This window comes from Anoplopoma fimbria, chromosome 12 (assembly GCF_027596085.1).
Source record: "Anoplopoma fimbria isolate UVic2021 breed Golden Eagle Sablefish chromosome 12, Afim_UVic_2022, whole genome shotgun sequence".
NCBI lineage: Eukaryota > Metazoa > Chordata > Actinopteri > Perciformes > Anoplopomatidae > Anoplopoma > Anoplopoma fimbria.
Genome location: NC_072460.1, coordinates 21,335,217 through 21,353,743, shown reverse-complemented (window position 1 = coordinate 21,353,743; position 18,527 = coordinate 21,335,217). Strand labels below are relative to the sequence as shown.

Here is an 18,527-nt window from a genome sequence, read left to right as displayed (position 1 = left end):
TCACATTTCCGTGACGTCAATTCAGCACTGGGAAGGAGACAGCTCCCTCCTCCGCCCCCCAGAAAAAAACCCCAGCTTCCTCACGTTGCATGGGTCCCCGGTTATTGATAACACAATTTGCCCGATGGGATCCATCCCAGCAACGTGAACCTCGTGGATATAGTGACACACAGCCTGGACCGGAGAACAACAACGATCTGCTCTCTTATCACCGACAAAACAGAGAGCCGAGCCCACCCTTTCACTGGACAAGGCGACATCAACCGGGCAGCAAAGGTATGGGAATGTCACCCTATCCGGTTAGATGCTGGTGGAATAAGAAGCCAGGTGTCTCCGGGAGGTTCAGGTATGGTGCCTTTGCTTGGTGCTCTCACACTGCACCAATGAACCGATGCTGCCAAGGAAGCAATCTTGCAATCACCGTCGATGAATGCAAAGAAAATCATATTTTGTGCAGCCAGAAAAAAAAAAAAGAAGCCCCACATTATGAAATATATGTGTTGATGCCAGTGTTGAGACGCTGCGGCATTTTTTTTTTTTTTTTTTTTTACTTGGCATGATTGTGTAGTAGGCAACGGGGCTCGCAATTCATGCACGTCGGTTATGATGCTGCTGAGTGTCATCATCACATCCTCGGTTATTTAAAGATTGATCTTCCTGCGTTCGTGTGTGTGTGTGTGTGTGTGTGTGTGCTCTTTTGCACAGGCCTGGTGGTTGTTTATTGCCCGTTTCTTCACGCTTTCATTCGGCTCTTCTCATGCAGTGGTGCAGTACAAGAAATGGAGCTGGTGTAAAATATGTGAATTGGGTACATGTGCTCTCTCTCTCTCTCTCTCTCCCTCCAAGTCATACTCTCTCTCTCTCACACACACGCAGGCACGCATGGACGTACACATCCACACTGAGGTGGTTATGCAATTTTTTTTTCAGATGCACACAATGCTCTTTACTCCATGCATGATGAACGACATATGGGAGCCGCTGAGAAAAAGGTTTTGTTTCTCTGATGTTGTCAGACATGGATGCCCCTCAGAGGGACAGTTAAAGAACAGGTGACAGCCCGGGCCGTGGACTGCACAACCTCCTCTGGTAGATTCATTCATAAAGACCATCTCCACTCCGGGTGATGGCTCCACTGGGCAGGCTGGGTTTCCCATTCATAGGCACAGAGAAGAGGTTTTTGTTTTTTTTGCTGCAATGGTTGCTGGGGATGGAGTAGTTAAACTGTTGGACTGGCTGGATGCCCAACTCACAGCAGGACTCCTCTGTTTTAGTGTTTTGCATTTATGGAGTAAAATAAAAGTTAATGAAAACTCCAGTGATTTCTTAAAATACTATAAGAGACAGTAGTAGTAAAGGGAGCAGTCATTTCAGCACTGGACAGCTCCACATTACAATGGAGCTGTCCGGTGCTGAAATGAACCTACACCTTGAAAAGCATTAAGCATACTATCAACACAAAGATGAAACATGGCTATGATCATGATTATAAATAATTCTAATGTATTTCTTGTCATATATCTTCTTTCTTCAGGCTTAACTCTTCATCTTTCCATCCTCCATCCACCCTAACCTGCCGTGTTGGGGAAACCCCTAATGAGTGGGACCTGTATCCATGAGCCCCGTGCCCCTTCCCCCTCCCTGTCAGGCTTCAGCACCCCCATCTCGGAACCCCCCTATCGAAGACTCGATGGAGACACCCCTGCATGCACCCCCGAAACGGACCTGACCCCCACACAGTGTGTCCTCCGTAACGTGCTGTCCATCGACACCGGTGGACCGGGGGCGCCGAGCGGCAGCAGCCCCACTCCCAGCGATGGAACCTCGACCCACTTTGACAACAGCGTGCTAAAACTACATGAACATGAGGCCTGCCAGTGTGGCGGCGGCGCCGAGGCAGGGCACAGTCCGGAGGCCGGCGCCGTCCGGAGCCAGTCGGAGAACATTCGGCTACAATCAGGAAGTGGAGGTTTTTTGGAGGGACTGTTTGGCTGCCTGAAACCAGTATGGACCATGATTGGAAAGGCCTACTCCACTGAACACAAACATAGCCATGAAGGTATGTGACAGTAAATGTTCCTCCTGTGCTATCGGGCCCTCTGCTGGGTTTTGGAAAGTGTGTTTAAATACCACACAACAGAGGAAAGTCAGACCAGCTTGTGACTTAAACATATCATGTAGTCACTATAGGAAATTATTGTGGCCCCTGCGTAACCATGGAGATGCACCATAGAAAAATAAATATCTGAGCTTATGGATGAAGCTTGAACTTCACAGTGATGGAAGAAGTATTCACATCCTTTATTTAAGTACCAATGAACATTAAAAAAACACGTCATTGCATTTAAGTCCTACGTCAGTAAAGGCACAGAAGTTTTACTAGCAAAATGACCTTAAAGTATCAGTAGTAAAAGTACTTGTTTGCAAAAAATTGCACCTGTGCCAGGCACCTTATTTTATATTACATCATTAGATTGTGTTTGATGCATAGCTGTTAGAGGTGCAGGTAGTTCATCTACTTTCAGGTAGCTTAATCCACTGGGATTGGGGCCTTCAAAGGGTCTCAAGATAAATCTTAGGACCGGTGAAGTGATTCATGTAGTAATGAAGAAGGGAAACAAATTGTATTCATTTGTTAGACTTTTTGCTGATCTTTTTTTGTTTTGTTAAATTCTGGATGATTTTAAGCATTTGGGCAATTATTTAAATGAACCATTTGAAATGTTTACAGGGTGGTATTATCTGCAACATGACAAGTTGTCACAACTACACCCACCCTTAAGGGGCCTTTAGCCTAAAAGGTCAGAAAAAACTGGTTGAATCATTAACAATGCGATCTATTTTATAAACATATCATATTATTTAGCAAAATCTGAAAAGTAACCAGTAAGTTAGTGTCAGTCAGATAAAACTACAATATTTGCCTCAGAAATGTAGTATTAAAGTGTTAAGTAGTTGTACAGTATTTCAAGTTGTACTTAACTACCTCAGTAAATTACTTTTCCAACACTAGAAGCTCATAATTCTCATTGCTCCCACTGCGTTCACCGGTCCATCGGCCCGGTTCATTCACTGTCATCATGCTGCAGGGAGTTTTTCACAGCTGGTCAGCAGGAAGCATCATGTGCATCTGCCTCCGCTGCAGCAGCAGTTCTCCAGAGATCTCAGGACTTCAGTGGACCTCATGAAGAATTAATCTGCCTGTCTCTTTTATTCTGCCCCCGCTCGTCTCTATTTAGTGACCAATGCTCTCCCAGTCGCTAAAGTCGTGTCAGTGTGAAAGATGACAGACAGATGAGATCATGAGCGGATTGTTTGTTTCTCCATCAATCCTTCTCTTATCTCTGGACAGAAATGTAATGCTCTATTGGATAAGCTATACATGTACCATTTGTTTTGAACATGGCAGGCACTTTGTGGGATGTAACTGTGTTCTGCCAGCCCATTCTAATGTTCAAACCCTCTGACTCCTCAATACCCAAACTGGCTAGAGTGCTACTTGACATTTAGAGGCTTTGCAATGTGTAATAGATATAAATTTAGTACCTAAAGGATGCTGCTGAAAAAAATCTGTTGCGTCACCTGTGGTTATCTGTGTAACGCTTCAGGCTTCCACATTTATTCATTGAGTTGTTTTTTTTATGGACTTATTGGTCTGAGTTTAGAGTCCTGGGAAGTTCCTTTTGAGGAAATCTCCGACCTGCAGTGGGTAGGCAGCGGGGCACAGGGGGCCGTCTTCCTCGGCAAGTTCCACGGAGACGACGTGGCTGTGAAGAAAGTGCGGGACATCAAAGAGACCGAGATCAAACACCTCCGCAAACTCAAGCACCCCAACATCATCACTTTCAAGTGAGGAAACACACGATATCCTACGGGGTCTCGTGTCGCTTAGCTTCATAAATCTCTCCTGCTTTTTGCCCTTTTCTGTTCAACCTTGTGCATCTTGTCATCTGACTGTCGTGCTTCCTCACAGGGGCATCTGCACCCAGGCTCCTTGTTACTGTATCTTGATGGAGTACTGTGCCCAAGGCCAGCTGTATGAGGTGCTGAGGGCGGGTCGCAAAATCACCCCCTCCCTCCTGGTTGACTGGTCCATGGGCATCGCGGGGGGCATGAACTACCTGCACCTCCACAAGATCATCCATCGAGACCTCAAGTCCCCAAAGTATGTCAACCGTCTCAACACACCTAGCTTGATGAGAAACTCCGAAATTTCATTCCTAATTATTTCCATGTAATCTCTCCTTTGCAGCATGCTGATCACACACGATGACCTGGTGAAGATCTCAGACTTTGGCACCTCGAAGGAGCTCAGTGACAAAAGCACCAAGATGTCATTCGCCGGCACCGTTGCTTGGATGGCTCCTGAAGTAATTCGGAATGAGCCGGTGTCGGAAAAGGTGGACATCTGGTAGGTCTGACTAAAAGAGACAAATACATCAGCAAATAGACTTCACTACAGTAGGAGAGCAGATACTTTCCGTGATTTAAAGACAGATTACTGACGTGCGTGCATAGTTCTTTTGTTAAAGAGGTCTTAACCTCAATGAGACTTCCTGAATTAATTAAGCTTGACTTAACTTTTAAGGTCCTTTGGAGTGGTGCTGTGGGAGATGCTAACCGGAGAGATCCCTTACAAAGACGTGGACTCATCGGCCATCATCTGGGGTGTGGGAAACAACAGCCTCCAGCTGCCCGTACCTGAGAGCTGCCCCGACGGCTTCAAGATCCTCCTCAGACAGTGCTGGTGAGTGACGGCTGGAAATGGAGACCTTGGAAAGAGAAAAAATAGTTAGCACAGCAGGGAAGAGAGGACAAAATGAGCAGATTAGGGGGAGGCGTTAGTCTGTGTTTTAAGGACTTTATTGATTTTACAGTGTGATGTAAATGTACACAGCTGTCTCTCCCATCTTGGTTTTGCAGGAACTGTAAGCCGAGGAATAGGCCCTCTTTCCGCCAGATCCTTCTTCATCTGGATATAGCGTCAGCCGATGTGCTGTCCACTCCACAAGAGACCTACTTCAAGTCTCAGGTATGGCTGCTTCATCCAAATCCCCATCTGAATATGAAAGATCTGAAACACACATAAATACTAAAGCACCCACACATATGCATGCACAGTAATCAGTGTTGTTGCAAAAAGAAGATTGGTTTTAAAGTCAGCTCTGGCGAGACGGAGCCGGTTAACAGAAATGTGCTCTCATCAGGCTGAATGGCGGGAAGAGGTGAAACAGCACTTTGAGAAGATTAAATCTGAGGGTACTTGTATCCACCGACTCGACGAGGAGCTGATCAACCGACGCAGAGAGGAGCTCAGGTACTGTTTTTTGGTTTTATTTTTAGATCGCACATACGTAGTCAGTTTAGTTGCCCGCAGTAGATGACGGTAGTTTTGCTAATTTAACCCACATGTACGAGGCCACTTTCCCTCCGTTCCATTTCTCGGTGTCACTCCTTTGTCCGCCCATGTGGATGAAATAAAAGCCTTGAGTGCATGTCTTTTGTGGAGGAATTTGGAGTCCTTCATGCGGATGCACAATGACATCAGCAGCCTCTTTTCTTCCCAGGCATGCTTTGGACATTCGCGAGCACTACGAGAGGAAGCTGGAGAGAGCTAACAACCTTTACATGGAGCTCAGTGCCGTCATGCTGCAGCTGGAGCTCAAAGAGAAAGAGCTGCAGAGGTACTAATAAATCCATGAACACAGGGTACACATTCTTTTTCGAACTAATAAGCCACAATGTGTTTTTACACTTTGGGTGTCTTTGGGTACTTTTTCTTGAAGGAGAGAGCAGTCTTTGGATAAAAAGTATCCAGGTTTGTTTAAGCATCACAGCTCCAGGCAGAGCAGCTCCTCCAACACCATGGACAAACTCATCAAGAAGAGAAACGTCCCACAGAAACTGCCCTCAGGAAAGAGGTGTGTGATCAAATTTAAGATAAAATAAGATAATTCTTTTTTAGTCCCACAGCGGGGAAATTTGCAGGATTATAGCAGCAGAGTGGACAGTGCAAACAAGATACATAAGTAAAAAACCAGATCAAAACAAGTATTATAAATAAGTATATAAGTGATAACACAGTAAAGAATAATAAATAAGTAAAAAAACTTTAATAATCCACAATTTTTTGGTGTGAATTTCAGTCATTATTTGATAAGAGTTTGATACTGAAACAAATATTCTTGTGGATTCTAGTTGTTGACTAATCCCTTCCACTCTTTGCAGGCCAGACATCCTCAAGTCTGAGGTAATCATTCCAAAAATGGACTCCTCCGTCATGCAGGTCACTATACCAGCCTGCCCCAACAGAAGCTCCACTTCTCCCAACCGGTCTCGGAGGGTAAAGACCCGCCACCGCAAGCCCGGTAAGGGCAGCAGTGGAGACCTGGCTGGACTTAAGGCGAATCAGTCCTCCTCTAATAGGGACACAACCGCCCAGGTTAACAGTTCCACCACTAACCCCGCCAAGCAGCTCCTGGAGCCCTCGGCAGCCCTGCGGGGCCTCAGCCACGAGCAGCAGCAGAGGCAGCTGTCCTCCTCCAGCCCCGACCTCATCTGCACCACCCTGGAGGCGGAGGGGCAGGGAAAAGGGGAGCCCTCTGTGGGGGGGCTTGAGCGAGGGGGCAGCCTCAGTGCCTCTGCGGGGTTAGGGGGGTCAGAGGCGGGGGCAGCCGGCCTGGATGATCTCACGGAAACCCCTCCACGCAGTGACACGCCGAGCGAGGATGCGGCTTCGTTCCCGTTCTCCAGCAGCCCGGACTCGCCCTGTGGGAGGGGGGCGGCAGCCGGGAGGGGCTCTCTGGGATCTCCTCGTCTGCCTCATGATGGGGAGGATAAAGAGGAGGGGGCCGGGGCTGTGAGGTTGCCCCGCGGGGCGTCGGGGGGGATTGGGAGTCAGCACCTCACTCCTTCAGCCATTCTGTACAGGGCAGCTATCTCACGCAAACAGGTACGGAGCCGGATACCCGTTCATATTCCTCTGGTTATACGCTGGTCATTTCCACTGGTTCATCCATCCTGTGTTTTTGACTACAGAGGCGTGGAGTGTCATCAGAAGAGGAGGAGGGTGAAGTTGACAGTGAGGTTGAGTTACCACGGAGACGGTGAGTAGCTTGCTGTCCTTCGTCACTGGAAAATTCCCTCAAGCCATGTTTCCGCTCTCTGATTTATCCACAGAACAAAGAATCATGTTTGATTCGCGTCATTCTTTTACATCCTCAATTCTGTGAAATAACATTTTGATTTGTTTTTAAATCTTTTTCAGACGTCCGACGAGCATCACCAAGTGCCAGTCAGTGTCCACCTTCAGCTCAGAGAACCTGTCGGTGTCGGACGGCGAGGAGGGCCACACTACGGATCACTCTCACAGCGGCACCCCCGACGTGGTCAGCACCAACACGGACGACCGGTTGGACGACCGCAGCGATGACCTCCTCTCTCAGGGGTCGGAGATCCCGGCGGACAACACTGATCCGGCGCAGGCTTCCGATGGCCTGTCGGAGAGAGACGGAGCGCTGGGACAGGCCAAAGCTCAGCTGGACGTCGGGGTGAATCCTAGTGAGGTAAACTCTGTCAGTTTGTGTCATCTTCAGACTGATGTAGATTTAGGAAAGAACTGTACTTAAGTTTAATATTACTTGTCCTTTACATGAGTATATCCATTTGATGTTACTTTATTCTCATTTTAGAGAAAAAATATTTTACTTTTTATTTTAAATACAATGAATTGTCAAAGATTAAACCAGTGGTTTCCAACCTCGTCGGCTTTAGAACCCTACAAGAAACATTGTCTGGTTGTGGCCCTTTGCCTCATTTCAGATGTCTGAGTTCTTAGACAGTTTTATTAAGTTAATAGTTTGAGGCACAAACAGGAAAAATGATCCATTCATTTTTTTAAAACGTGAAAGATAATCGAAAAGTAAAAAAAAGCGTTTTGTATAGCAAAACTTAGTCTTTTCTTCTTTTTGAATTAATTATGTCACGTACCCTTACATTTATCTTGGGACCCTTACAAGGAGCTTGACCCCAATGTTGGACAAAACTAAAGAAGATGAACTCGACCTGCTTCAACAGCAAAATGCTGCTTACACATAGTAACATCAGTGTGCTTTTACTTTTCATAGTTTGAGCACATTTTGCTGATAATAATAAAAAAAAAAAAAAAAAATGAATTATTATAATAATTATAATAATTATAATAAATAAAATAAAATAAAATAAAATAAAATAAAATAAAATAAAATAAAATGTTTTTGACCGCAGGACCTTAACTTGTGATTAAGTATTTTTACATTGTTGTATTGCTACTTTTACTCATGTGAAGATCTTAATTCTGCCAAAAACACTTGATGTCTGCTGTAGGTCAAGAATAAAAAATGTTCTCCCTCTGTCTCTCTTTCTGTAGAGTCGGGCCCTGTGCGATGACTCTGACTGCGACAGTGCAGAGCTGGATCAGTCGGGTAGCGGAGAGCCAAGTCGTCCCCCCAGTGCTGGAGCATGGGTGTCTCCGTCTCAGCCCTATCAGGGGTCTCCACAGGCCCCCCATACTGGACCTCCATAGATCCCTGACTGCTAGCCAACACCTCCAGTAATGCAGTACATTACTGTTGTCATGAGGGATCACACCTACTACACCGCTCAGACTATGACAAGTGGACTTATGGTGTCTCATAAGTTTGTTGGCTGGCAAACCTACACCAGATGACATTTGTCATAACCTGACTTCAGATATTTTGGCAGCTTGTGACATTAAATAAATGTCATTTAAGTTCAGTAGGGTTTTTTGTTTAAGGCAAAACAGTTACCGAGGTAACCTTAGCCACTGCTCCAGTTCAGCAAAAACCCCTCCACAGATGCACACGCACGCACAAGGTACCACACTCGTCCTTTAAACACTAATCCTCACTCTGGGAGCATCCTCCATGATCCTCCACACTAATGCATCAAATACTAATGAATAATAATGTAAATATCCATTACATACCACATGAGAAATATCTAACTTTATTTTATTTGTAAGATAAAAGTGTAAGACTAAACGGTATGCAGCCCTGTGAACAAATGCATGACTACATGTTTATAATTTATGATTCGAATGTGTCGGTTTTATATTTTGTGAAAGTTTACACTTTTTTAATCCTGAAAGTATTACTTCAGTTAATTTGTTTTTTGTTAATAAATGTCAGCACTCAAGAAAAAAAAAAATGTAATGAAAATCTCACCAAGACGTCAATCATGATGCTTAATTAGGATTCTCAGTAGGTACTATATTTTTTTTTTTAGCCCTCCTACTACTGAGTTTCGAAATACACATAAGACATGATTGAGGATTTTTTATTAAGCTTATCAAAGAATGATATGATGGGAGACCTTTGGGTTCACTCAGAAAAATGCACTTTTGCCATTGTATGGTTTGGAAATTGTTGTTTGATTGTGTTTTTATTAGCAGGATGTGAAATGACACTACCAAGGTACTATATAAGTAACAAACACTGGTGCTGGTGCTTTAGTAAAGGAGTACTCCGCCAATTTAGCGTTGCACTCCTAAAACTTTGTCAGACTCCCAATGAACTATTTAAGATTAAAAAAAGGGCAGAAACGATGCAGCTGAACCAGAAATATCGGCATCTTTAATCCACGCACTCTTCCTTCTGGTAAAAACCTAGGGCCTACATTACCCACAATGCAACTTGATTCGGTTTGCTAGCAGCAGTTAGCAAAGTCTGGAGACGCTTTAAGCAGAAAATCCCTTATTAACGTCTTATTGTTCAATTTATCTAAAACTATGCTGACTCAAATGACATCACATGAGGCAGTTTAGTTGTATAAAACCACAAAATGATTTATACAACTTTGTAAATCTTGATGTGTGAAATGGGTGGGAGTTCCCCTTTAAGATAAGAGCCAAGAGGACTCCTGTAGTTCATGATGTTCATAAGCTTCATAAGAACCTCAACTGTCCCTTTTACCCTTTAAGATAACGGCGGAGGTATCCAGATAAGAAATAGAGCACTTCTCCGTGGTGGTCATTAGTACAACAGTAAGTATCCTTTGGGTTTAAATAGAAATGTTTTTGTTTTTATACAGCATTGCACATTGTACCTGTAACATAGGAATTATATCGAAAGCAAAATATTATGAGCAACAATAAATAATGTATTGGTTAAAAAAAAAAAAAAAAAGTGTGGTGTTTGTTTAAAAAGACGGGATGTGTCATAGCTACAGTTTGTTCTGTTGCTGCAACAAATAAGACGGCTGAACGAGAAATAAATGACTATTTTCAATGACTTTAAGCATGTCCAACCTGTTCCAGTGTGTTTTCTTGATTTACTACATCATGCGTAAAAAAAAAAGAAAAAAAGAAGTAATAATTCAAAAAGACAGAACCATATTTTAGAATATAAATAAATCTGCGACTGATATCAGGGCAATTTAGTTGTCTCATCAGCTGCCTTTTATGAATACATAAACATTACAACATACAAAATAATTGTTTTAAGCATTTCACATCTTTTTTATTTCTGCATTTCATTTCTTCAACAATTTAATTGCACCCAGATCTACAATAGTTTGAAAACGTGCACAAAAAACTTGAGTTTCTTCATCCTGCAAAGAATAATAAAAAATAAATCTGACCCAGGCAAAAAAGGATAGCAGGAAACTAGTGTTAATTTTCTATAATTCTCCTTCTATTTCATAATTTAATACCTCAGCATAATATACTTATAAAGACAAACAAGTCTTGTAGTTTTGCCCCTTGCAGCATTCCCCAGCCCTGCAGTTAAAAAAAATATTTTCTCTATTTAAAACAAACATTTCAATGTTATTATCATCATCGTCATCACTATGGTCTTAGTAATTTCAGAGAAAAGAAAATATTTTCCTCTCATTCAGGCCCACACCTGGTGACCAAGGCCCACCCACCCTTATCAGAATCCAATACGCAACAATGCCAAAAAGTCCTGATCGAGAAATAAAACGGATGGAAACACAGGAATGACACAAAACAATTACTCAGCAAATTAGAGGTGAGACAAAACGTAGCTTAAAAATTCTCCTTTGAACCCGCACTCAACAAGGGATGAATTACCTTCGGACTAAAAAGGTTTTTTCCTGCATACATCTTCACCTGGACATCATTTACACCCACCGAAACCCGTTAAACCCACAATGCCTCAATTAGGAAGTACAGCTTCAAATAGAAGATGGCAAATATCAATGAATTCTACTCTTACACAGAGCTGTGTATTAAATAAAAAATAAATAGATATTTAAAAGGGAAAGAACAGTCCATCTATAATGTTACAGTGTGTCTTTTTTTTCTTCATTTTTTTTACATTTTCTAAGAAAAATCTGACATAAGAAAAACATTATTTATGCCTTTTCAGATTTTTCTAAAACTTTTACCTATATCAAGAAGATCATACAGATATACAGTAAAATAATAGGAAAAATACAACAGAAGGAAGTCTTTAAAAACTATAAGCAAAGGGAATTTAAAAACATAATAAATAAATAAAATACCAATATCATGATGATGGTGTAATTACAACTGAGGAGGTGTCTAACCAAAGCAGAGGAGAAAACAGTGAGTTTATAGTACTTGGTTTTTGCATTTAGTTCAATAAGGGACCTCTTGGTAAAAAGTAGGGGGAGGGGTTACGTTAGGTGCTGATGAAGATCCTCCATGTCAGTTGGCTGCGAGTCCAGTAGCTTCAGAAGAGAGCCTGAGGAGCAGAACAAAAAAAATAGAAAAACTTTAATACCATAATGATGCTTGACTCAAAAATACAGCAAGCTTAAATGGGACATATTGCTTTTTGGGTTTTATCAGCTTAGCAGGCATTTTGGGTTCTGCAAGACATTATTTTCACGCAAGTAGTGTCCACACAGACAGTGTTGTTGTGATCCAAAATATAAAAGCTGGTAGTCTCTCTCTGTGCCCAGAAAAAGGGCTTTTATTTTGAAATAGCAACAGGAGGTGTTGAGATATACAAATGAATATTGTTGCTGGTTTGATGTCAAAGTACTCTCAAAAGAGCATTTCATTGAATTTTTGCTGTGAACTGAGTGTGGCACGCAAAAAACCCCAAAAGAAACTAGCCAGGACCTCAAAGCTCTAGCAAAGGCGCTGTGGCCCGGCAGTACGAGTCACCTTCTGCAATCATATATTTAATCATTTACTTCCTCTTAGGGGTGTACCCAATAGTTCAAAGCTTCATTCACAACATTGACAGTCTGTTCCTTCTGTTTAAACTCCGTATTGCTTTGAGGTTGTAGATAAACATTAGGCTGCACCTATATTATAAGTATGTTACATCATTTTTAGAATAAGATTGCAGTGGTGGCTGCAATAATCCCCCCCCAACTCTTGTGATCCGAACATTTCTAATAACTTCAAATCGTTAGAAAGGCTTAAAGTCAAATTTAATTGAAAAAAAGATCAAATGTAATTATTTCCCAAATTCACAACATGCTTTCATCTAATGAAATATTCTGCCTCAATCCAAATCTTCAATGCTGTCAAAAAAACATGCTCCGCCTTGCAGCACAAAGGGAGGAATGTACGGACGAGTTTTATTTATTAAGAAAAGTTGATGTAATCAAAAAAAAAAAAAAAAGAGAAGGATCTTTACCGTTTTTAGGGCGATGACATAAAATACGACAACAGACATACGAAACTTCTCAGATAGAAGCTTTGAATGTACTTTTAATACACTCGGTGCAGCCCTTCATCCTGCTGACATTTCTATCCTGTCCGAATGGGCTTTACCGCCTTTGAAAACTGACCTGGCCAACGCTCTGGTAATAATGAATAAATAACTCCCCTTCCCACTCTATCCCTGAATAAATCAATCACATTATATTTGCATGGCACTTTTTATACAGGTTACTGCCATTCAGAGTGCTTTACAAGCACATAAGACAGTATGAATGTAAACAGTAACAAAATTAAGACTAATGCACAACAGAAATAGTTTAAATTAATGATATGGATGGATTTCAAAATTAAGTAAAATAGATAAAAGCCAATAAATAAATAAAAAAAAAAGATTAGAGGGAATAAAAACATAAATAAAATAATAAATAATGGCCATAAAAAGTACAATAAAAAAAAAAAAAACAGCCTCAACAGGAAGGTTTTAAATTTATTTTAAAACCTTCATTATATAAAAGATAAATTTGACAGTTGGAAGTAAGTGATGTCGATAAGTATTGGAAAGGTCAGTTTGTTTCTGTACGTGATCTCCAGCATGTTTCCAGTCATTTCACATATTATAATAAATAATAATAATAATAATAATAATAATAATAATAATAATAAAAGTGTATTTTGCTTATTAAGTCATTGAAACAACCAAAGGGCAAAATTGGAATATATGCTTAAAAAAATCTCTAGAAATTAATTTAAAATAATCTCATTATCATGTTATTGTCTTGTGAATGTTGAACTCATGTAAACTGCACTCTAGAGAATTTAAACATTTCATAAACAAAGTAAGCAGTCGAGAGCTTAAACACTGCTGGTCTCCTGTAAACTTGCTGCTCTGTGATGGATGTGTTCTGCAGTGGCATTAAGCCTCTTACCGGGCATTGATCAGGTACTCAGCCAGGCTGATACTGGCGTGGGTGCCAGTGATGGTGACCTGTCTGTCAGTGGAGCCTTCCACGGGATTGGCAATCTTGATCTGAGCCCCTGACATCGAACGGATCTCATTGATCTTTGTGCCCTGACGGCCAATGATGCAGCCAATGAGCTGAGGGAGGAGAAAAAAATAAATGAAAACAAATCAGCACCTTCAATCGCACACAAGGAAAACACAAAACAGCAAGGAAATCAATCGCTTGAATCATGTTTCACTGCAAAGAACAAAAAGTAAATGAGCAAAAAGGACATTATCGCTACTTACATCGTTTGGAATGGTCAGCTCATGAGAGCCAGTTTGTGCAGAGGCATCCATCCCAGCTGGAGAAATGCAAAGAAAGCCCATGAGAGTGTTGACTAGGTGGATTATTATTAAATCTACAGCAATCGAATTCCCTCTTTCAATCTGTCCACCTACCCTGGAAGCCCTGGTTGCTATGTGCAATGGGGAAGGGGCTCTGCTGCATGGCCAGCTGGTGAAGTTTGGTGAGCTGTTAAAACAATGGAGGAAAGGACGCAGAGAGCAAACAGAGCATGAGTGAGGACAATCCAGAATACAATACAAAGCTGGAATTTTTGAAATTATTTCTGTTGTAAGTGATGATGAGAGGAAAAATATGAAATGGAACTCATGAGTTAGCCTAAAAGGGGTCAAATACATATCATTGTTAACATGTTAAATAAGTAGAAATGTTAAATGGATATCAGGCAGTGGGGGGGTGAAAAAATAAAGAGTCAGTGGGATGAAATAAGAAGGTGGCATGACTTCCGAAGACCGAAGTTTCAAATATATTGGATCACTTACAGAGGGCCCTTCACTTACATCAGGCTGTGGAATGGCGTGCTGCCCTTGGACAGCGTAGGCCTGCAAGGAGACAACAGCACTTAGGAGGGCGTGGCAGTGTCACACACAGTGTACTCAATACCCATCAGTCCCCATGTCCTTGGTGTGCTACGAGAACAAAGCCAGGCTTGCCACAGAGAGCAGCGCACCCGCAACTAGAATGATAGCTCGTGGATAATTAAACTTCACTGATTTGAAGGTGCCTTCGGTAAAAAGTGGAAACATTTCCCCCGAAAAACGTGAACACTGCTGGGTCAAATAAAACAAGAGACATAGCTAGAAAGAAACAAACGTTGTTTACCTGACCACCTGCAAAGATGACAGGAGAGCCTGAGGGTTTGGGTCTGTACGGGATGGTCACTCCCTTTGGTGGAGACTAAGAACACAGAAATAGCCACCATTGATTTTTGATGTAACTTTAACAGGCACACAGAAAAACAATAAAAGCATCAAGAGTATCATTAGCAACCATCACAAAATGTGTCTGTACCTCAAGCATGACAACGCAGATCTGCTTGACACACTCGATAATGGACTGTGGGGTCCCTGCAACAGTGATGGCACGCTCTGTGGAGTTGGGCAACATGTCCCCTGCTACTTGTACCTGAGCTCCTGCTGACTGCAAAGACACATCCACAAACAGACAACGACAGTTAGGACCAAACAGGGATGAAACACAAGCTTTATATAAAAAAAGAGAAGAAAGAAAATAAATAAATATGTTGACCAACCTCTCTGATTTCCTTGATCTTGCACCCACCCTTGCCAATGAGTGAGCCACACTGGCTGGCAGGCACGACGAGGCGCATGGTGACCGGTGGTTTGCTGGTGGCTGTACTGTTAGTCATTGAGGTGCTAATGTCCTGTAGGGAAAGGCGGGATGACGAGAAGAGTTAGAAGAAAAAAACAACTTGAAAGTGTCAACTCTGTCGCGACAACGTGTCAGATTTAAGATGCAGCGATGCAAATCTAACCTCCTCCAGTTTCTCAATGATCATGGAGAAGGCTTTAAAAATGGAGGTGGTGGGTCCCGCCAGGGTAATGATCCTCTCTGGACAGTTCCCCTCTGAGATATTGATGCGAGCCCCACTCTGCACAGACAGGGGAGAAAAAACAGGAAGTATCTTTAGTCACAGTGGTATCAAATGACTCATGAGTCATGGTCACTGAAAATATGGACATATTTCTTCTTGTTTACCCGCATCTTTAAAAAAACAAACAAAAAAAACAAAACATCTTACCTCCTCTCTCATCTTCTTAACAGACTCTCCTTTCTGTAAAAGCACAAACACACAATATTTACAAAACACACAGAGGGAGCACGATGTACATAGTAATCATTCTGGCAGTATAAACAACTCACCTTGCCAATGATGCTTCCAACCTCCTGCAGAAGACAACAACAAAAAAAGCATGTTAAAGCAATAAATCCAGTATTTACCGCCACTGGGAGAGAAAACATTTGTTTGTTTTCATTGAGATTTCTCTCGTTAAAACCACTACGTGAATGCAGTCACAACTCACCTTCCCGTGCATGAGTAGCCTGATGGTTAGGGTGACATTAAGTCCTCCTTCGACCAAACTTGAGTCCATTTCTGCAGCGAAATCCACAATTTAAACTGGTCAACAAAGTGGGTCTTTGGTCACTGGGTGAATGTCTGCTGCAGAGAGGAAAATGTGACAGTCAGGGACAAATATAGTTACTGGAAACTATGAGGGCATGTGTTTTTTTTTGTGTGTGTGTCAGTGCAGATCAGTGGAGCTTTGCAGGGAGAAAACATGTGGATTTGAGCCATTTGTTTACTTCTCTAACTTTGTCACTTCAGCCCAGTAGTTCACATTAGACTGGCCCCCAGGTCCACTCATTCACACTAGCACAATGACCCACTGTCTCCACGGAGGGCTACGTCTATTGCCTGGCATCAAACAGTTGTGGCGACACAGTTTATCCATTTAAAAATGGATAAACTGTGTGATGCATGAATGCATAAATGCATAAACCCCCCCACAGTGCTGGCTACTTAAAGCCACGCGTGCACCGATGACGTCATCCACAAGGAGCTGCTCGTGGGGCAACGTAAACATCGTGGGTCTCGGTTGCAGAAGAGAGCATCGCAGCCAGTCACATGAAGGCTAAGTTAGCATCCTAGCATCCCCCTTCTGTAACGTCACACACTGCAGGATATGTAGTCACCACACATGTAACACACACACACAAAAACAGAGCCTAGAAACGCACTCATTTAAAAAAAAAAAAAAAAAAAAAAAAAAAAAAAAAAAAAAAAAGCCTTAAAGTTAAATACACTTCTTTCATTTTGAGCGTTAGCGCTAGCGTTAGCATTAGCATCGATCCAGGAAATAGTCTGCTCCCGCGGCCTACGGAGCGCAGTGAGGTCCGTCCGCCGTCCTCCGCTCTGAAAAGAGAAGTAAATATATATATGTGAGGGGCTTCTTACCGTCACCGTCCCTTGAAGAGTGTTCAGGGGAATGGGTAGGGTGGCAAGGGTGGAAGGGAGTGGGTTCGGGAGGGAGTTTTAAAAGGATCCGGGGAAGAGGGAAGAGACGCCGCTGCTCGATCGGACTCCACTCTTCTGCTTGGCACAAAAGACAGAATGAGTTCAACTTTGACCCCTGCGAGGCCACGCCCCCTCCGCCGGGTCAGCCACGCCCCCTCCTGGAGCTCTGCCCTCTACACCAGCATGTCAATGGTTGTAAAGAATGTCATTAAATTAAAATAAATAAATTAAAAAATGTCATTCAGGTTAGAAAACACTTGGTGTGTTTTCTTACCTGAATGTGTAAGTGTTATTTTTCAGGTAAGAAAACACTTGTTTTTATTTTTCATGGTGTTTACACTAATTTTATTTTGTTTTATTAATGTTTGAAATTAATAAAAATGTCATTCAGGTTAGAAAACACTTTATGTATGTGTAAGTGTTATTTTTCATGGTGTTTATATTCATTTATTTGGGTTATTAATGTTTTCCAATTAACAAAGCGCAGATTGATGTGTTTAATGTGATGTTGTATATTTTGGGCAATGGGATGGAAGTGCCCTCTACACCAGGATGCCAATGGTTGTAAAGAATGTCATTAAATTAAAATAAATTAATTAAAATGTCATTCAGGTTAGAAAACACTTGGAGTTGTTTTTCATGGTGTTTACACTATTTTTATTTTGTTTTATTAATGTTTGAAATTAATAAAGCGCAGATTGATGTGTTTAATGTGATGTTGTATATTTTGGGCAATGGGATGGAAGTGCCCTCTACACCAGGATGCCAATGGTTGTAAAGAATGTCATTAAATTAAAATAAATTAATTAAAATGTCATTCAGGTTAGAAAACACTTGGAGTTGTTTTTCATGGTGTTTACACTATTTTTATTTTGTTTTATTAATGTTTGAAATTAATAAAGCGCAGATTGATGTGTTTAATGTGATGTTGTATATTTTGGGCAATGGGATGGAAGTGCCCTCTACACCAGGATGCCAATGGTTGTAAAGAATGTCATTAAATTAAAATAAATAAATAAAAATGTCATTCAGGTAAGAAAACACTTGGTGTTGTTTTTCATGGTGTTTACACTCATTTATTTAGATTATTAATGTTTTCCAATTAATAAAACGCAGATTGATGTGTTTAATGTGATATTATATTATTAGTTATAATAGTTTCTGTCTGTATATATAATATTTCAGTTACTGTGGATTCTTTACTGTTTTTTTATTGCTCATTTGCTTATTTATAATACTTATTTTTGATCTTGTTTTTTTACTATGTCTCTTGTTTGCACTATCCTCTATGCTGCTGTAATCCTATAAATGTCCCCGCTGCGGGACTAATAAAGGATTATCTTATCTTATCTTATCTTATCTTATCTTATCTTATCTTATCTTATCTTATCTTATCTTATCTTATCTTATCTTATCTTATCTTATATTTTGGGCAATGGGATGGAAGTGGACATTTCATACATAATTCATTTAATGATCATTATGGATAAAATTTCACATCAAATAAAAACAAATAAAT

The 18,527-nt window shown here is 41.4% G+C and overlaps 2 protein-coding genes across 4 annotated transcripts; one reads left to right on the top strand and one right to left on the bottom strand.

Moving 5' to 3' along the window:
• The first annotated feature begins 1,596 nt into the window (after nt 1-1,596).
• Nucleotides 1,597-8,563, top strand: map3k12 (mitogen-activated protein kinase kinase kinase 12). The gene is given in 13 exon segments (XM_054609440.1): nt 1,597-2,069; nt 3,661-3,849; nt 3,974-4,165; nt 4,253-4,411; nt 4,589-4,747; nt 4,924-5,032; nt 5,208-5,317; nt 5,568-5,684; nt 5,787-5,921; nt 6,229-6,952; nt 7,039-7,106; nt 7,268-7,565; nt 8,408-8,563. Coding segments are annotated over 13 exon segments (2,889 nt in total).
• A 1,870-nt stretch (nt 8,564-10,433) lies between these two features.
• On the bottom strand, nt 10,434-17,104 carry pcbp2 (poly(rC) binding protein 2). Of its 3 annotated transcripts, none has more exons than XM_054609455.1 (13): nt 16,949-17,104; nt 16,017-16,153; nt 15,856-15,879; nt 15,734-15,766; nt 15,467-15,583; nt 15,224-15,355; nt 14,983-15,111; nt 14,794-14,868; nt 14,454-14,513; nt 14,067-14,139; nt 13,914-13,969; nt 13,591-13,760; nt 10,434-11,729 (listed from the first exon to the last, which is right to left on the bottom strand). In XM_054609455.1, exons 2-13 carry the CDS (start codon nt 16,083-16,085, stop codon nt 11,693-11,695), a joined length of 975 nt encoding a protein of 324 aa, XP_054465430.1. In that variant the 5' UTR covers nt 16,086-16,153; nt 16,949-17,104; the 3' UTR covers nt 10,434-11,692. The 3 variants fall into 3 exon arrangements, with proteins under 3 accessions (XP_054465430.1, XP_054465433.1, XP_054465432.1); XM_054609458.1 differs by having other exon boundaries at nt 14,472-14,513; XM_054609457.1 differs by having other exon boundaries at nt 16,017-16,150.
• Nucleotides 17,105-18,527: the final 1,423 nt, after the last annotated feature.